Here is an 18,309-nt window from a genome sequence, read left to right on the forward strand (position 1 = left end):
ACGCCTACTTGTCCAATTACATTTCATCCCTTAGGAGCTATCTTTTAATCTGATATTAACGCTCAAATTAAACCTTCCAAACCACAAGATGCATCACTTTCCTAATACATTCTGACTGCACTACATGCCAAGGGACACATTCGACATGTGAAACCCTCTTCTGGTCTTACACTGAGTAATGATCAGGCTAAGATTATTCATGTCTCCTCCTGCTTTCAAATGAACAGTACTTTTACCTCCCCTCAGGCACCCATCTGCCCTCATGCATGCTTTTGTTGCAGCTGCTGTGCTGTGAACAGCTACAGATTTGACAATTAAGAGCGAGTAGGAGGGTATTCATTTTGTTTCGACAGGCTGAAATGTCTCTGAGTAGGAAATTGGATTGAGGCAGAGATGACAAGCAGCATGGTGGGGATGTGTAAGTGAGGAGAGGCAACAGAGGTGCCTTTTTTAACATTATCGGAACGGAGTGTAAGGGGGGTTTAATTAGTAATACTGCCACATGGAGTTGGGAAGTGGGAGAACTATTACATCATGGACAGGATTTAAAGTTACCTTTTATGATTTTAACTTCCTGGTAATGCATTGTTTCAAGACAAAGAAGAGGTACTTAAAGAATACCTGGATAGAATGCACACTCTTTGGCATAAAAGAACCACATTTCCTGTTGTTGTTGGGTCACTAAAAGAGTGCAAGAGTGGATTAAGTTTGAATTTTATAAGAATGTTGAAAGCCACTTGAACTCTGGCTGGCTCGCCTTACATTCTTGGGTCTCAAAAAATGATAAATGAGGAAAAAATCCAAATTCAAAACACCTTATTGTGATTAAATGAAAGGCGAAATACACTTTTTGGGTGGAGTAGCCATGTAGATACTTGAAAATATTCATTTTAAGGTACATATTGAAGAGATAATTATGTAAAAAAGGTGAAGTTCATTTGCAATTAATCACGATTAACTAAAAATCATATGGTTACTAGGGCTCCCGGTCCAGTATTTGTGTAAAATACCACATCCGCACTGTCCTTAATCTCAGGCAGCTCACTCTCTTTCCTGTCACACATTCAGCCTGCTGTCCCTCTCACTCTTTCACTCATGGGCATCACCACCCACGCCTTCTACTGGTGATACTGCTGCTGCCAAAGGTGCTGCTGCAGCCCCTGTCCCTGCAAATAAATCTGTGCGTGCATGACGTTTGGTGGCTTTTATTATTTCTGCGTCTCCATCACTTTCTCTTTCCCCAATCTCATATCGTCTGATGTTTGTGCACCGCTGCTTTCTGCCATGCTTAAAATGCGTGCTTGGGGACTGAAACGGGGGACCGTGGTAGAATGTCCCTGCACTGGCGACAGTTGTGTGAAACAAACAAACACAGAAGCCGTTGATGAGCCGATCTCCCTTCTGGGCCAGAAAAAAGAAACATGTAAAGAAATCATCAAATACCTGCACATACCTGTAGATGTGTAGGTACTACACATTTAACCTCAGAACCAAAAATTCCACCTACACTAATTCTAATTCCAGTCCCAAGGTTCACAACTCAAATTGTTCAAAGTGGGGAACAATGTAAATAACAACAAAAACAAAAAACAAAGTACCAAATGTCTTTTTTTTTGTTTCAGGCATTAGAAATTACTGTTTGATGGTTCATAAAATGGTGTGAGAACACACTTAAACATCAGATACCACGATGTAATATCATGATACTTTAATCAATACATTAAAAGACAAATAATTTAAAAGCCATCAGGAGATCTGTGGAACAGAAGAGAAAACAATAAAATGGGCAAAAGTTGTTGACAAGTACTTTCAAATAGCGAGTAGTTTAACTTAGCAGGCGATGCACAACCCTGTACCTTCAATGTGGTCTTGCTGGACTGCATATACTGTAAATAACACACCGCTTTTAAGGACATGTCAGGTGCCATGTCTATGCACTATTATTTTTCCATGGGTCATTGAACACCCCATAGACATCCATTGTGAAACGATGACGTGTCATGCATGAGCGCAGCAACATCATTGGTGGCGATTGGTTCCAACATGGCAGCCAAGCACAAACGATGTCATTTCATGACCAAGCAGTACACTGGTGTGCTTCTGAAGACGGTTTCGGTCTTAGGCAATAGAAACAGGTGATGCGGTAAAAGAATCTTCATGTCTGAACAGTTTCATCATTTCACCAAAGTTACGAGCCGGCCGCTTGTGTTGGTTTCGATGTTTGGTGGACTGTGAGGTATGTCTCACGCAAGAGCGGCAGTTAACTGAGTGGACGGGAGGACATTTGTTAATGGATTGTGCTCCCAGAGCAAAGGGCTCAAGTCAAGTAAAACAGGTGTAAGACATCCAGGCAGCACGCAAGGTGTCTACCAGCTTGATTCTGCCAGTAGCATAAGCCTGCCTCAAAGAATAATCCATGCAAGTCTGAGTACACACGACATGTACAGTTGAACTGGGAACGGCTCATTAAATGTTGATTGGGTTTGGCTCCTGGCAAGTAAGTCTTTCTTCCAGTCTGGGATCATGAGATCGAGGCCAGCACAGGGCAGAGCCTTCCAGCACAACACTGAAAGCGAGTCTGAACAATAAATCACTGCGATAAAATACTACAGATCCCTTTTCTTTTCAGTGGAAAACCTAAAATCTAAGGATCCCTTTGGCAGAGCTGTGTTAAAGGTCACAAAAAAAACACTTGGTTAGGAGTCGGAAAAGATCAGGGTTGAGGTTAGAATAAGAATACATAAACGTCGCAAACGCCTTGATGTCTCACTGAATGAGGTTAAGGGACCAAAGTGTTGAATGCCATGCAGGAAGCAAAAAAATGTGTCGCGAAAGCACTTTCTGATTGTTCTGGGCTGATTTGTTTGCTAGTTCAAGGCTGTTCAGTGAAGAAAGGGTTGATCTGCAGCTGGACAATCATGAGATGTGTTAAGACTCCGACACTTAATAGCGCAGTCAAAACCAACGCAAGAAAACAAAGGCACATAATCAAATATACACAGTGATCAAACCTACTGTCAACAAAAGCAGATTCCCCAATACATCCCACTAAAACAATTCCTTGCACTAACCATGTGGTTTTTAACATACTTTATTAAAACTAATCTCAATATCTTATATATCCTACTTATCTTTGGAGTTATAGAGGAATAATGCAACCATTTGCTTGTATTTCATTATGCAAAGGCAAGAAATAGTCCACAGACGCACGAGAGGGAGATGTGCTACAGGATGAGGAGTAAACATGAATGAGTGGAGACATCAGCTAGGTTCAAATGGGAGCCATGTATAAATCTCTCATGTCCTCCAAGCATTAGATGCAGCCTCACCTCCATTAGGTACTTTGTGAACTGGCCAAGCATCCGCAGACACTCGTCAGGTTTCCCTAAATGATCATCTCAGCGGGGCAGTTAGAAGGCCAGTGATCCCAAAGACAGATTTTAGATGGTGGAAAATCCCCCAGGCTGTACACTGTGATAGAAAGCTGCACTTGCCCGTTGACATTTCTGTGTGACATCATCTTTAAATGGCACACGCTGGGTCAGTGTGGACAAAAGAGCAATGAAATCCAATTGCACGTGCGTATATCCGGCTCCCATGGTGGAGAGATTTTCGCATTAGAAGAGACTGATTCATTGTGGTCTTCTTTTCAGGCATTAATCAGGTTTTATTCTTGTGTCATCCATTGTGTGTGTGTGTGTGTGTGTGTGTGTTTCAGATATTGAGTGTCTAGAGTTTCTTTGCAATGACCAACAGCAGCAATACTTCAAGATAAACCGGTGTTGAATAAATCCCACAGTTGGGGAGTTGTAATGAGAACAGAAACAGACAAGAGCACTTGCATTGGTGTGACATTTTAGATGGGAAGCGATGAGACTTATTTTGACAGCCAGAATGAGAGATATCTATATGTCCCTATCGAGAGAAAACACAACCCCAGCTCACACTGGTGCCGCTATCAGATCTGTACTCTCCTCTGAAGAGATTTGCTCACATGTGGTGAGGAACATACATCTGTTTTCTCTTCTTAGTAGAGCATGACCAATTGTAGCCAGAGGCTTCAGGAGATCTTGTGAATCTTGGGAGAGCTGAGCCACTTTTGGCGCGGAAAGCCATAAATAACCACTCGGTGTCATAAACAATGGTGACTCTCTCCCTAACAAGGTTCAAATCTTAAAGTCTTCAACCAGAAGGGGTAACTTTTTTCCTGGTCACTCTAGAAATACGAATAGCCACATACTTTTAGCTTGAAGCTAATGGAGACTGTCCAAAACCCAAAGTGTCTAGTTCAGGCTCTGAACATGTGAATTATACTGGGCGATGCATTTACAGACGTTTAGTAAGGTTCTGCTGATCTTCAGTTTCCAGGAGCTTTTCTGAACTCTGAATTCATCAAGAAGTCGAAAAGGGGACAAATAAACGTCTTTCAAAAAGCATCTGAAGCTGTGGTCGACCCAATGCAAAGAACATTTACATCCTGCTGTACTTGTGAGGGTGTGGTCGGTAGGTTATTCCATTCATCATTCACACGTTTAGTCAGTTTTTATTCCCCCCACAAGAAAGAAAGCCTTGCATGTATTCTCGTCCAAGAAAAAGGAAGGGAATACCGCTGCTACTGCTGTTGCACTCCTTCTGCTGATGGAAATTAAGCATCCATCCATCCATTTTCTGCTGCTTATCCTGTTAAGGGTTGCGGGGGGGGGGGGGGGAACCTATCCCAGCAGCCTTCAGGTGAGAGGCGGGGTTCACCCTGGACAGGTCACCAGTCCATCACAGGACCAACACATAGAGACAGACAACCATTCACACTCACAGTCACACCTACGGTCAATTTAGAGTATCAATCAGCCTCGTCCCCTCTTGATGTCTTTGGACTGTGAGAGGAAGCTGGAGTACCAGAGAGAACCCACACAGGAACAGGGAGAACATGGAGACTTGAACCTGGAACCTTCTTGCTGTGAGGCCACAGTGCTGACCACTGCACCACCGTGCCGCCCACATTAAGCATTATTAGGAGAAAATGAAAGCATTTAAACCTTTAATCGGTACGGTTCAGCATTCTCACCTGTGATCCACAGACACTGGCGGGCACTGAACAAGCAATGTATTATCAGCTGGCCCTCCATCGTCAACATCACATCACACCTCCAACTTCATGCTGATTGGCTGTCAAGACACAGCTTCAAACACATCTGTCACTTAAATACTTTCAACTTAGGTGAATATATGAGGAGGAATTCTTTAGCAAATATGTGTTTATTCCCTACCTGCCTTTACGTTGCTCCATCAAATCAACACAAGTAACTTATAAGAAATGATGATACTTGGGAGAGATTTAGCTTCAGCAGAGCATGGCAGTTAGCGGTGAATCCGTGTTCAACAAAGGTTGGTAGTCATCCTCGGATTCAAGTTGCCTGACTAAATATGCCATTAGATTGAAGATGCAGCTGCATCTTAAAGAATCTTTTGTCTCGTTTAAAATACGTTCCTGAAGCAGTTTACCCATGAATAGAGGATGATTTAATAGCACATTTGTGTTAAACCCAGTGTAGAGCAACTGAGCCAGGATGATTGTACGTGAAAGCAAACTAGAGCACATTGCCTTTTCTTTTACTGCGTGCAACAAATAATGCCTTAACACACTTTGTGTCTGATGAAAATGCAAATGCAAGCAATAAATATTCATTAAATAGAGCAGGTTGTGTGCTGCTGCTTCTCTCGGGACTCAACATCTTTGCATTTGTTGGGGTTAAACGACAACATTCACACGAAGCTTCAACTCAAATGGGCTCGCAAATGCACCAAACCTCACAAGCCAAATTCTTATGTAAGCTGCTAAAATATATCTTTTACCCAATTACCTCACCAAAGGTCGGTCTCCAATGGTAACCTCTTTGAAATTCCATAAAAGTGATTCCGGCAGCCCCTGCAGAGTCAGCTGTCGTGTTCCTTGGCGGTGCGACAAGTTGATATTTCATTTGAATGCACAGTGGTCTGAGCACCAATGCGAAGGCTATTACCCAGAGTGCCCGAGTGGGCTGGCCAACAGTGCGAAGGCCGAACGCTGAGGCACATCAGAGAAATTAAGAGAACGTAAAGAATACTTCTAAATGTATCTATTTCTTAGTAGATGGTCCACTGCATATACTTTTAAAGGATTGTAAACTGGTGAAGGTAACATCAGATGTGAACTCATTGCATTTATTGTTCATTTTTAAATATAGATAGTCTGTATTTCATTGTATAAAAGGCTTTCAACTCTGCATTTCTCTTTTTACCCACTCATACATTAAAAATTGTATAAATGGAAGATAAGGGCCTATTATCCTCCAACTCCACCTCCTGCCTCCCCTCCCTAACTGTCCTCTCCTCTCACTCAGGAGCCAAGAGTTTTAAAGTGTGTGATGTGTGATGGAGCTTAGGCAAGCAGAATTCTAGGGCACTACTGTGTGTGTGTGTGTGATATATTACATTATTGAGTGGGTTCAGTCAGATTTAAGGCACATAAAATTAAAAATACTTCCAGGGCACACAAGTATGTGACATATTACCGGTCACAGGGCCCATCATGCAACAGTGATTCATTGGACACACTGGCATTACAATATTGAAATGAAGTACCTTTTACACACTTAAAATCCATTATTTTACTCCCATGAATTAGAAAATTGGAGTTTGCCATAATTTCAATTTACAGCAAAAGCATGAAAATGGTTGATATATGATAGAAGCTACGATGGGAGGAGGCTCGAATACACGTTCTACTGCCAGAACAAGACGCGTGCAGATATACAGTACAGTTTAGCTGCTACAAAACACACCAGCAACTGCAAAATGCTCTTTAAACGGGACGGCACCTATTAAAAATTGAACTGAGATGAGCGTCCGGTTTGGTTAGCTGAGTTATTCTGTCTGGATTTGTGAGGGAAGTAGTAAGTGAGTGTTCGTGAGTCCATGACCAAGTGCACCAGTGAAGGAGAGAAATGGAGGTCGCTGCAGCCGCTGCTTCTTTTATAGGAAGAAGGATAAAGACCTAAATTATTAACACTCAGAGCCCTAATGCCATGCTCAAGCGTATTGATTTGTAAAGTCTAACAATTAACAGTCAAGAGCAATGGGACTGACAGCCTACGGTATATAGAATTCTTATTTATCCGCACTCCAATCTGCATGTAATGTACATCAATTTCTCACTTTAAGTGCGGTGCAGGCGTGTTGCTCGCCATGTCTATTGATTCAAGTGTTTATCATTCACATTTATCCGTTACCAGTGTGAAATCTAATTGGCTGGCAGGGAGGATTAACTGTCAGTTACCCCACGATATTTTCATGCCACGTCTAATGCAGGTTGTTTTCATTCAAGCGAGGGAAAGACGCTTACAATCGTTTACATGCACATGATCATCAAAAGGGTTCCGTAAGCTGCACTTTCTAGGTGGGTTACCAGGGTTCGGCCTTTTTAGAAGCTTTCATACATGCGGACAGCAAACCCAGAATATGTCTTTGGACTTGTACAGCAGTCATTAAAAATGTCCTGACAGTAGACATGTAACTTTCTTACTTTACTTTCATGCACATACATTTTGATGCAAAGTGTTTCACGCTTGATCAGACAGGAGAGGAACGACGACCCCACCTTCGTCTCTCGAACAGGCTCAGGAATTTGACCTGAACATTAATGGACTCTGAATGATTCAGAAAAGGATCATATTTCAACTAAGTTGTTTACATGTTTAAGGAAAATTAAATTCATTTAACAATCCAAGAAATTTCAACAGGCTCAATTTGTCAGAAAGACCAAGCGTGGAACTAAAGTTTGCTGTAACAGTTTCCCTCCCGTCTAAACCTACCATTACACACGACGAGTCCTTAGCTGTGAGTTAGAATTTCTCCAAATGCACATGGTTGCATTTGCGTCGTTTGTGTTGACATGTTTAATGATTAACTGGGAACTGATATGGGGAAGTTACATGACTTGTATCTTTTGTGAGCAGCATTCGTGAGCACACTTGCACACCTGGCTGGGAGCAAGTGAGACGTCGTGTGCTGCAAGGTCACGAATCGACGAGGAGACCCAGAGAAGAGATGAATACGCTGCCTGTTGTGTGTCCAAAGACTGTTCCTAAAAACCTGACTTATATCAGCATATCTCTCATGTCTTCATCCCTAAATGAAAAATTCCGAAAAGGCCGAATTCTGGAAATCCGACTGGAATAAGTTACATGACCGTTTTCAGATTGGGAATATTGAATAATGTCATTTCTGGATTCAGAGTGGAATATTAGTGTGCGTGTAAACGCTTATTCAATGAGGTTTTACGAATGATGTTCTAAATTCTCCTTGGTTCAAGAAAGAAATAAAACTGATATTCAAATGCGATGTTTGCATGAGTCTGGGCAGCGGCAGCAGAAGGAGGGAAGGAACACAGCGGGTCTAAGGGACAGCTGCAGGGGAAGGCGGAGAAGAAATGTAACCAAAAGTCACAGATTAGAGTGTGACAGGAAGCAAGACAGCCATAGAGAGCTAATGCGTGTGTGTGTGTGTGTGTGTGTGTGTGTATGTGTGTGAGAGAGAGAGAGAGAGAGAGAAAGAGAGAGAGAGAAAGAGAGAGAGAGAGAAAGAGAGAGAGAGAGAGAGCACTGCAATGTTATCTCTGTTCTAAAGGCAAAGCTAATCATGTTGTGTAGAAAGATCCGGCACAATTCTGTTTTGTTTGGGGGTTTTTTTTCGTTAAGATGCAGCATTTTCATATGTTGAAGGCAATCACTGACATTGTCTAAATATGAATAGATGTTGCCTAGCAACACAAGTGCCAAGAAGCACAATACCTACATAACGTTCAAAATATGCATTTAATTTGTGTATACATGGCATTTTGTTGGCAAGTGGCCCATGTTGTCAGCACGATCACGCCTTATAAGTTGTTTAGCCCATTACATGGAAGCTAAGTGTATTCGCATACATTATTAACAATTTAAAGACACATCCATGTTCTCAGCACAGCTGAGTTGGACATTCATGAGGCTCCAGCTAGTGATTCTAATAATAAATTAATAATATTCTCCAGTTGTATTTTACCCTCAGTCACACCTGAGGTTGGTTAAATTTAACAACTTTTTCTGTTTCCATGGTAACAAACAGTAAATCAATCCTATCCTAAAAGCCAGATAAATATAAACAAGTCTTACAAATTAGAATAACTTTTCTGCTTCTTCTTTTTTTTGCCAGCCAACAAATAAATTGATCTACCTTTAATTTCTAGTAGCAAGCAGACGGCACTTTAAATAGTCGTCTGTGTAGAAACTACTAACTCTACTTGTCAAGGTTCTACAGTCTAATTTAGGAGGAGGGAGACCTTTAGAAGGTCTAATTGGTTACTTTGGATGTCAACATTTTTGCACTGGTAGGTTTTGTGTGGCCATGAAAGCTGGCCACTGTGGAAAATGCAGCTTTAATGAGAAGTGTTGGATGGAATTTCACTTGGAAAAGTGACTTTTCAGAGGAGCTAAAAGACCATATCGTTCTGGTCTGGTGCCTGCAGCGCTCTCTCTCTCCCTCTCTCTCTCTCTCTCTCTCTTTCACACACACACACACGCACACACACACACACTGCAGCCTGATATTAGAGTGACTTTGAGTCATGAATATCTAATAATTATACATCTGCTCAAGTCATCGTGTCCGCTATTAAAACCTCCCCTCTGAATAAAACCTGCATGTACCATCAAGACAAAATATGAAAATATTATGTGCAATTTCAAAATAAAACCACAACTTATCACTCTTTTGTGACAATGAAACAAACCATCCAGAGACAAGTTATCGCAGATTCTCCTGCACCAGCATCTGTGAGGAAAACTCAGACGAGAAATCAGCCGATCCAGTGTTGAAAGTAGGGCTGTAATCCCCCAGTCGACTGGTCGATTTATTAGTCGATACGTTCCGGCTCGACCAAAATTCTGATTGGTTGATTTTTTCACCACGTTAATTTCATCAGGAGGAAAGTACCGAAAGCACCCGTTTCACAGATAACAATCTATCTTTGAACACCCCCCTTGGTTTTGCTATTTTGGACTCGGCCGACCCGCTAGAGACAGACAGACTGAAGAGTACTAGAAGGCCAACGTCTGGTGGTTTGATGAATGTATATTTAATTTTGACGGTTTCATTTCAAGTCAGTCCTCGTCCACCATGTCAAAGACCTGTGCAGCGTGGCAGCATGTCATGAAAGTAGATGATGGAAAAAAAGTCGAATGCAAAGTTTGCAAACAACAGTTTTCATGTCACAGCGCCACCACAAACACGACGACGTATCGCCTAGAAACGGTGAGCTAACGTGTCCACCTTAGGTTGCCCCGTCAGTTTTGAGTATATGAACATATCAATAATTGATATTTCAATGTTTTAGTCTAATAATTGTTTTGTTGTAATTGTAAAAATTCTTACCGTGGACTTGCCTTTTGTGTTTGAGCGTAAAGTTTTAAGTTAAAAGTCTATTTGTGTCTCAGCGGCGATGCCGAGCTCCTCTGTTCAGTCTCACTCTGAGCGCAGGACAAATGATAGCGTCGGTCAGTTATTATAACCTGACAAAAACAATTGTCTAAATATTCCTCAACAGGTTTTGTGCTGATAGTTGACACAGTAGAGTTTTCATACATAAAATTAGTCAATTTTTAGTCTAAATTTTAGGGCTTCAGTCGACCAAGAATTTCTTCGGTTGATTGCAGCCCGAGTTGAAAGAGCGAAGAGCTGCTGCTTAGTGACAAGAACAACTGACAGAATATACAGCACAGACACAAGCAGCTGTATCGTGTTGTCAGTGTGGTGCCACATTAACTGTGTTAATGGTGACTCCTCGACCGGCGCCAAGCACGTGAACAGCAGGAAGTAGTACGAGCTGTGCAGTAATCCAAACGCAGCGACTCTCCCAACAGCAATTTGAAGTCAGGAATTGAAGAGGCTGAGATGACAATAACATTCAGCATTGAAAAATAAGAGTCGCTGCGGTTCCTTGGCTGGGATTGTGATGAGCTACTTGAAGCGGAATATACACGGAGGAGGAGCTGAGCAGAGGGAGGACGGGACGAGAGGCTGAGGCAGTCCCAGCACTTCCAGGTATCTGATGAAACAACATCAGAAATCAGAAATCCTTTATTAATCCCTTGCAGGAAATTGTTGGATTGCAGTGCTCCATTTCACACCTGGTAGTTTTTTTACAGCTGATTTTAAACACAATCATAGTTCTACTAATGGATACAAAGACGGTTTAGGATGAAAGTGTATTTTTTTACTTTAAGCTCGGTTTTCTCTTCTGCTCCACTGCTAGAATCACTGCAGCTACGCTAACTAGCAGCCAGGCAGGAATACAAGGATCTAAAGAAAAGATGAGCAGTAAGAGTGTTTCCCAAAAAGCCAGCATGTACCTTTAAGGATTATCTCACCTTCTGATGGTGACCTCAGAGTAAAACTATGATTTCTGGAAGCTGTCCATTTTTTACTGAAGAATTCTCAGTGATACAATCACGGGGAATTAAAAAATATGAGCATGTTGCGTGTTGTGTTGATTCAAGTGGCGCTTTTAAAACTGATGGAAGGGAGCATCAGTGTCGGTCACGCTTGGCATCACAATGAACAGGAGAAGAAGGGAGAGAAGGATGGGGGGGGGAGAAAAAGACAGCAAGGAGAACCAGGTGAGAAAGTAGCAGCCGAGATCGCAAAGCAGTTCGAACGTCCAGACAGCTTTTTATTGCAGAGAACCCCGAAACTAATTTGCATAGCTACCGGTAAACTGATTGGATTCTCACCAAACTCCTCTTAAATTTGTTTACACCTCAAATACTGTCTGCCTCATATAATATGAGATTACATGTCATTTTCCAGTTGAATAATAATCTTAGAGAGAGAGCGAGACAGAGAGAGAGAAAGAGGGGGGGGGGGAACGCAGAGTTGGACTAGCAGGTTACACACTACCAGCTCTTGATGACAGCAGGTCAGTCCGGCTTTATTAACTCTTCCAACTCTCAGGTTAGACTCTCGACTCTGACTTGATGTTTTCTTCCTTTGGAAACTTCTGGTAATTGCGATCAAATCTGTATCTCAGGTTTCATGAAATAACAGCGTCGGAGTGATGAGATCAACGTCTGGCCTCGTTCATTCCGAACCATCACCACTGAACAATACAACAGACCACCAAACTAATTAGGCTGAGTCTGAATGCAGCACTGTCAACGGCACTGAAGTGAAGGTTTTCCACATTAAAAGAACTGGGATTGAATATCTTTGACAATAGAGAATTCCTTTTTAAAACAAAATTTATTAGAAAACCTCCCTGCACCTGCGCCTGCATGGCAGCCTTCACCATAAGTGCGTGTGAATGAGACGACACTTGAAAGCGCTTTGAGTGCCATCAAGGCAGAAAGGCGCTACATTTAAAATTGAGTCCATTTACCAAACAAAGATGTTTTCTCAAACTGGCAGAATAAGATGTGCTGGCAGGGCCTCTCTGCAGTGCCACAATATTTATTTCAAAATGATGTTTGTATAAATTACCCTTTGGACAAATATCGCACCGTCCTCTAATTAAAAAATTGCAGCTGGATGTATTGTGATGAATGTCGGTGAACTGCCCCGGCGAGGGCCGTGTCTTGGCTGAAGGACGCGGTCACTTTTTACTGTTCCATCAGATTACGGCGTTAATTTCCTGTTCCCGCTGTCGCTATGCTCATCTTAGGCATTACAAATGGACGGGAAATGTTTCAAGTTAAATATCCATGACAAGTAATGCACCACAACTAAGAGCCGTGAATGAGATCACGCCACACATCATACAGAACTAAAAAATGACCAAACGTGACCTTTAACCAGCAGCCTTTTATCACCTTGTTCTTGAGTTCATATTGAATTCTCAATCCTTTTTTTCACTGCCCTTTACAATGTTTTTAATAAGAGGGAGGAAATAATACTCATAGTTTGCATTCTGTCACAAAACCTCTTCAGTCCCTCCATCAGCAGCAACAAGATGAGTGTCTGCACGAGGAAGAGGAAGTAGGTGACATCCATGTCCCTGGTTTGGCTTCAAACATCCACAGGGACAAACCGGTCCTCCTTTGAGACATGTTCACGCAGACTAATTTGTTCTTGCACTTTTTTTTTTCTTCTTTTTTTTTTAAGCCCTCAACTTAGGCCGGCCTCAGTCTGATTGTGTGGTTCTTCTGACTGGCAGCCACCCAGGCTTACAAACATTTACAACTACACAATTACAACTTGCCAGCCGGCTTTGCTTCCTGTGTGTGAGACTAAACTGAAGGCTAAAAAAGGGAAAGAACAAATTGGCGACTAGGAACATTTCATTTACTAGATAGCGCTCCGAGAGTGAAAACCTCCCAAAAAAGCCAGACTTTCAGCCCCTGGCGCTTCAGTGCTCAGGCTCTTTTTGATGCCGCAAGCAGAGAGGAGCGCCCCCCCCCCCCCCCCCACACACACACACACACACACACACACACATCAGGGTGAGGACCTGGTCTGTAATGTGAGACGGAGGTGAAACCTGGTAATATTTGGATTTGGCATGAAGAACCAGTCTGATGTGTGAACTGTGATACAAATATAGCAGAACAACAGAGTAATTTTTGAAGATGATTGATTGATTTGAAGCAAATGTGGCATCAGTCTTACCTCTTGTAACCACTAGGTGGAGCTGTGACTTAAATTCATCTTGTCGACGCCTTCAGGCAGGGACTCCCAAATTTGTGAAGTTCGGAAAAGACCTGCCCATGTGGAGTCTAGCTTCCTGTTCTATGGTGAAACATCGAAACTGATTTGATAACCTAGTTTAACAAAATCTCTTAACAACCCATCACAACTTCTGAAGGAGTTTCTGACTAAATCTGAGTTTAGAATTAACCCATTGCATTCCCTGTTGCCACCTGGTGGCACTATGACTGCTCTGCCTCCAGACAGTGTGGGATCTTCCTGGGACTATTCTACACGCCTCCACCAAGTTTGGTGTACAGTTACCAGCATGAACCTGCAGAAGAAATAACACCGTGCCGCCATGATGACAACGCTCCTTCTCTGGCTCACAGTTCTCCCAGAAGACATTTCTGTTTTGGTGGTTTTGTCTCCGATCTCTCTGGTTTTAGTCAGCGGGGGTTTCCTGGGAAAGGGGGATGTCACACGCTCCCATACACAAAATACGACAACAGTTGTGTTGCTGCGTGCTCATGCCGCCAAAGCGCTGTCAACTTTGGCAGGTACTTTTGGCGTCCTTTCCTGTCGCCAGGGACATGCTGGCAATCACTCAGACTGCATGTCTCTCCAACAAGGCACGATGATGTCATCAGATCCGGATCGAGTCCAAAACTGATGGCACCTCTTCTATCCAACCTAATTTCATCTAAATCCATCCACAACCGTTAGTGCTAAAGTGCTGATCACATGACCTCCTTGGCAGACGTTAGCGGACATTTTTAAACAATTAAAACCCCAAATCCTGCTAATATCGAGGTTAATTCTTATTTCACAGATTAACTCTTTCATTCAAGCTTTGGATGTGGGGGGGGGGGGGTGATCATTGGGGTTTCTGGACAAACTTCACGCTTCTTCACTCTAAGTTAGGGTTTCTTTCCCAGTGTGTGAATCTCTGAAACTCTCTCTGACCAGCTGGATTGGTTTTACTGTGCTTGTCGCCAAGAGGCTCTTCTGCTGTTATCCTGCCCTCAACCTGCCTCAGGTTGGACTTTTCAGGAGGGATAAACACTGTAGAAGAAAGACCTGCACTGGATTTTTTACCCCAGAGTAACAGAATGCAAAACAGAGTACATCACATATTCACTTTATCATTTTTGGCCGAAAATTCTTGTTAAAATCAGGTTTAATTGTCCAACTGTAAAAATGACAGCCAAATGTTTAAGTCTGAGTCTTTTTTGCTGATAAAACACAGATTACACGAATCCACTGTTCCAGAGTTTTGGTTTAGTGCAGCCTCAGCTTCTGCTTACTGCCAAACTTTGTCCCAAATGTTTTGTCTGTCTCGGACCATTTTTCACAGTTCAATTAATAGTAAACACTGTTAGGAGGGGAAGTCTTCTGCAGTAATATGAAAATGTCAAGGTAAAAATAAGCTTAATTATATTGGGACAGTTCAAGGCTTTGCACCACAACAGCACTGAAAAACCTCCAGTGAATGACCCAGAGGTAAAGTGTGTGTGTGTGTGTGTGTGTGTGTGTGGGGGGGGGGGGTGTTGAAGTGAATATTAATAAACTGCTGCAAATGAAGGAGATGCGTGAGAACACGCCTGTCATGGTAACACCTACTGATGTTTTCAGCTACTAGAATCTTCAGCTGCAGCCGTGTTTAGCTCTTACCATAAACACACGTATGACAAAGAGGGATAAAATCTGCGTGTCGACGCCGTCACAGATATTGCTCTTTTAGCACAGCGGCAAACGTGGGAAAAAAAAATTGCCTACTGGTTGATATTTTATAAAAAGTGCTATTCAGGGAACAGATAATTAATAAAGGACATATGACCTAGGTGTGTGTGCGTGTGTATGTGTGTGTGTGTCTACAGTATATATATATACTGTATACATATATCAACAATTCAGTACTTGCAGCATTAAATGGAAAGCCTGACCAAAGGTTACTTTTTTCCATGCAGAAAATTAGAAAACAAAAGAAACTAGGCTTTATCAATCTGACTGGAGGCATCTGACCGTGCATCCACTGGTGCTCTCAGTCAGCCTCCTGCTCCTCTGCCGCTGGTTCTGAATCAGCTGCAAACTTTTCGAGAGTTGATTCAACTCCATCATGAAATAGTTATGTTCCTGTTCTTACATGTCATTCATTTGAAAGTGCTTTTATTTGATACTCGTCTTTCATGATTATCCAACTCGTGCAAAGTATGCCAGAATTATTATTTCATGGCGGCTCCAAGAAACAGACGGATTACTTAATTAAAATCAAGTTATTTGACCAATCGTCGAGTAAAAAAAAAACAACAAAAAAAAAAAGGGTAAGTTCTTCTTGTGGTTCCAGCCTCGTTAGGGCTGCAAAATTAATCAAAATTTAATTGAAATCGCAATATCGCCTAATCCAGTTCTCAAACCGCAGGAAGTTCTGTGTCTAAAATAGCCTTTCAAATCAAACATTGTGGTGCTGCAGAGATGTTCTGCCCACACATGATATTTTTTAGACAAAAACATCTTTGAGATGCAAGAATCTCCCCAGTATCATTTTAATGGGTTTGTTTTCCAATGTAAATAAAAGAACCTCTGACAGCACGGATCATATCGATACTGCAACATCAGTCCAAACAAACCAAATCAAAATCCGTATTTCCTTGTCAGAATCGTGCACTTTGGTTCAAGTCCCTATTTTTCATCCTGAAGACAAAAACTTTTTCACCAGTAAAAAAAACAAACAAAACATCAGCCAGCTTCAGCCAGAAGTCCAACAACTGCAGCGTCTTATTATGGCTCATAATGGCATCACTCAGTATGTATTTGTGGCACCAGGCTGCTGCTGGTGAGATGTGCAGATGTGTGGGCAGCGTTCATCCCTCCAGACTGTCAGTCAGTTTGAAACCAAGAAAATACTCCCAAAAAAAAAAAAAAAAAATCAGCATCAGACCAACAAGTGAGAAAGAAAACTAGAGTGTATTCCTGAGGTCTCCGCAGCTTAACTCCTGACGGACAAGTCATGCGCGCGCGCGTGCGTGTGTCTCTGCGTGCGTTATGTATTCGCGCGCGCGCAAACAATCGCCACATAATCGATATTCAATCGCGGCAGGGGACGCGAGGACGTGAGCGATCATGAGCGTTTCATCCTGTATTTCCGTGACAACTCCGCAGTTCTACAGTTGGAGCCCCAGGAGATCGAGTAGAGCTGCGAACCAAAATCCTCTGAAGCTCTGAGGAGGAGAAGAACAAGAGGAAGAGGAAGAAGAAGAAGAAGAAGAAGTGTGGGTTTGGGAGGCTGGAGAGAGGCTGAGCGCTGAAATGAGCTTTGAAGCACCCACAGCCAGTAAAATGGAGGAGGTGATCGGCAGTGTGGGATGAGACAGTCGAGAGGAGACGGGAGGTGTGATACGGAGTGCAAACATGTCAGACAGGACAGGAGCGAGCAGGGGGACGCCGACCAGATCTCTGTCATTAAATGTGAATAAACTTGTCTCCCCATCTGAGTGATAAGATGATCTGCTGCGCAATTTTGGCACTCTGGCTCTAGTTACATCACTTCCATCTCAAAAAAAAAAAAAAAAAAAAAAAAGCTTGGAGAATTCAATTCTTCCCCAGGATATTCAAGAGCTTGAAGGTTCCCGCCAGCTGAATTCCGTAAATAGAAACCTCCCTGTTGCTCTCCAGTATCCCGCTAATGAGTTATTTGTGAGGGAAAGTCCTGCTCTGAATCACCGGAGATGTCAGCGTGCTGCGCAGGAATCACATCCACGCACTCCCAGATGCGCCAGAGCCCTCAGATCAGCCCACATTGGTACTGCAAAGAGTGCATCAACTAACACAAGTGACGATGAGCAGCATCTACATTTAAAAATCTAAGAAAAGAAAAAAAAAACATCCCTCCTCCACTGACTTACCCATGGTGTCTCATCGGTGCGTTCCGTCCGTCCTCCGTAGCGAAATCCGCCGCACAGATCACGACTTCCTCGGTGTCGCCGCCTTTCCTCTCCGGTACCTGCGCCTCTCACGCGAGGGGTGACTCACCTGCCTTCATTCTTCTACTCTTCTATTCTTATAAAAACCTTTTAAAGTTTGTTTCCATGCTCACTGGCGCAGAGCAACTTTACCGAACAGCCACCGATAACCGCGTCATCGAGCCCCGAGTCGCGAGTCAGGCGGGTTGTCTTTTAGCGCAAAAACAGCATCGTCTTCCCCAGGAAAAGTTGAAAGGTGAAAAGGAGCTGCGAGCGCGCCGAGGGGCCGGAGGAGGCAGCGGTCCTCTGCGCAAACATCCAGCAGCGCATCAGCAGCGTCCGGAGAAGCAGCAGGCTCGACCGGGAACTGTCAGGGGCTCCGGTGCAGCGCATTTGCGAGCGAGTCTCGTGTGCGCGCACCCGGAGGAAGAAAAGGGGGGAGGGAGGGAGGGGAGGGGGGGGGCGTATGCAGGCGCGCAAATGTGGGAGAAAAGAAAGAGAAAACATTCAGTGCATTGTTCAACAGCCGCAGGCGCACATATGGTCAAATATGAGATTCGTTGTTGTTGTTGTTGTTTTCTTGCAGCACTGACGCAGGAGCCCTCCTCCTTTACTCTCTCTGTTCCTGCAGGTGCAGAGGAACATGCATGCAGAG

The 18,309-nt window shown here is 43.0% G+C and overlaps 1 protein-coding gene across 3 annotated transcripts in view; it reads right to left on the reverse strand.

Moving 5' to 3' along the window:
• Nucleotides 1-18,042, reverse strand: part of lrrtm4l1 (leucine rich repeat transmembrane neuronal 4 like 1) — a 72,244-nt gene extending 54,202 nt beyond the window's left edge. For all 3 annotated transcript variants that reach the window (XR_015110412.1, XM_086187547.1, XM_086187545.1), the window contains exon 1: nt 17,598-18,042. Coding sequence is in view for 2 of the 3 variants with exons in the window: in XM_086187547.1 (XP_086043673.1) it covers nt 17,598-17,601 (4 nt within the window). In the remaining variant the exon portion in view is untranslated. The remainder of the gene's footprint in view (nt 1-17,597) is intronic.
• Nucleotides 18,043-18,309: the final 267 nt, after the last annotated feature.

Source organism: Aulostomus chinensis, chromosome 19, assembly GCF_037954235.1.
Source record: "Aulostomus chinensis isolate RoL2024-O1b breed Wild chromosome 19, RoL_Achi_v1.0, whole genome shotgun sequence".
NCBI lineage: Eukaryota > Metazoa > Chordata > Actinopteri > Syngnathiformes > Aulostomidae > Aulostomus > Aulostomus chinensis.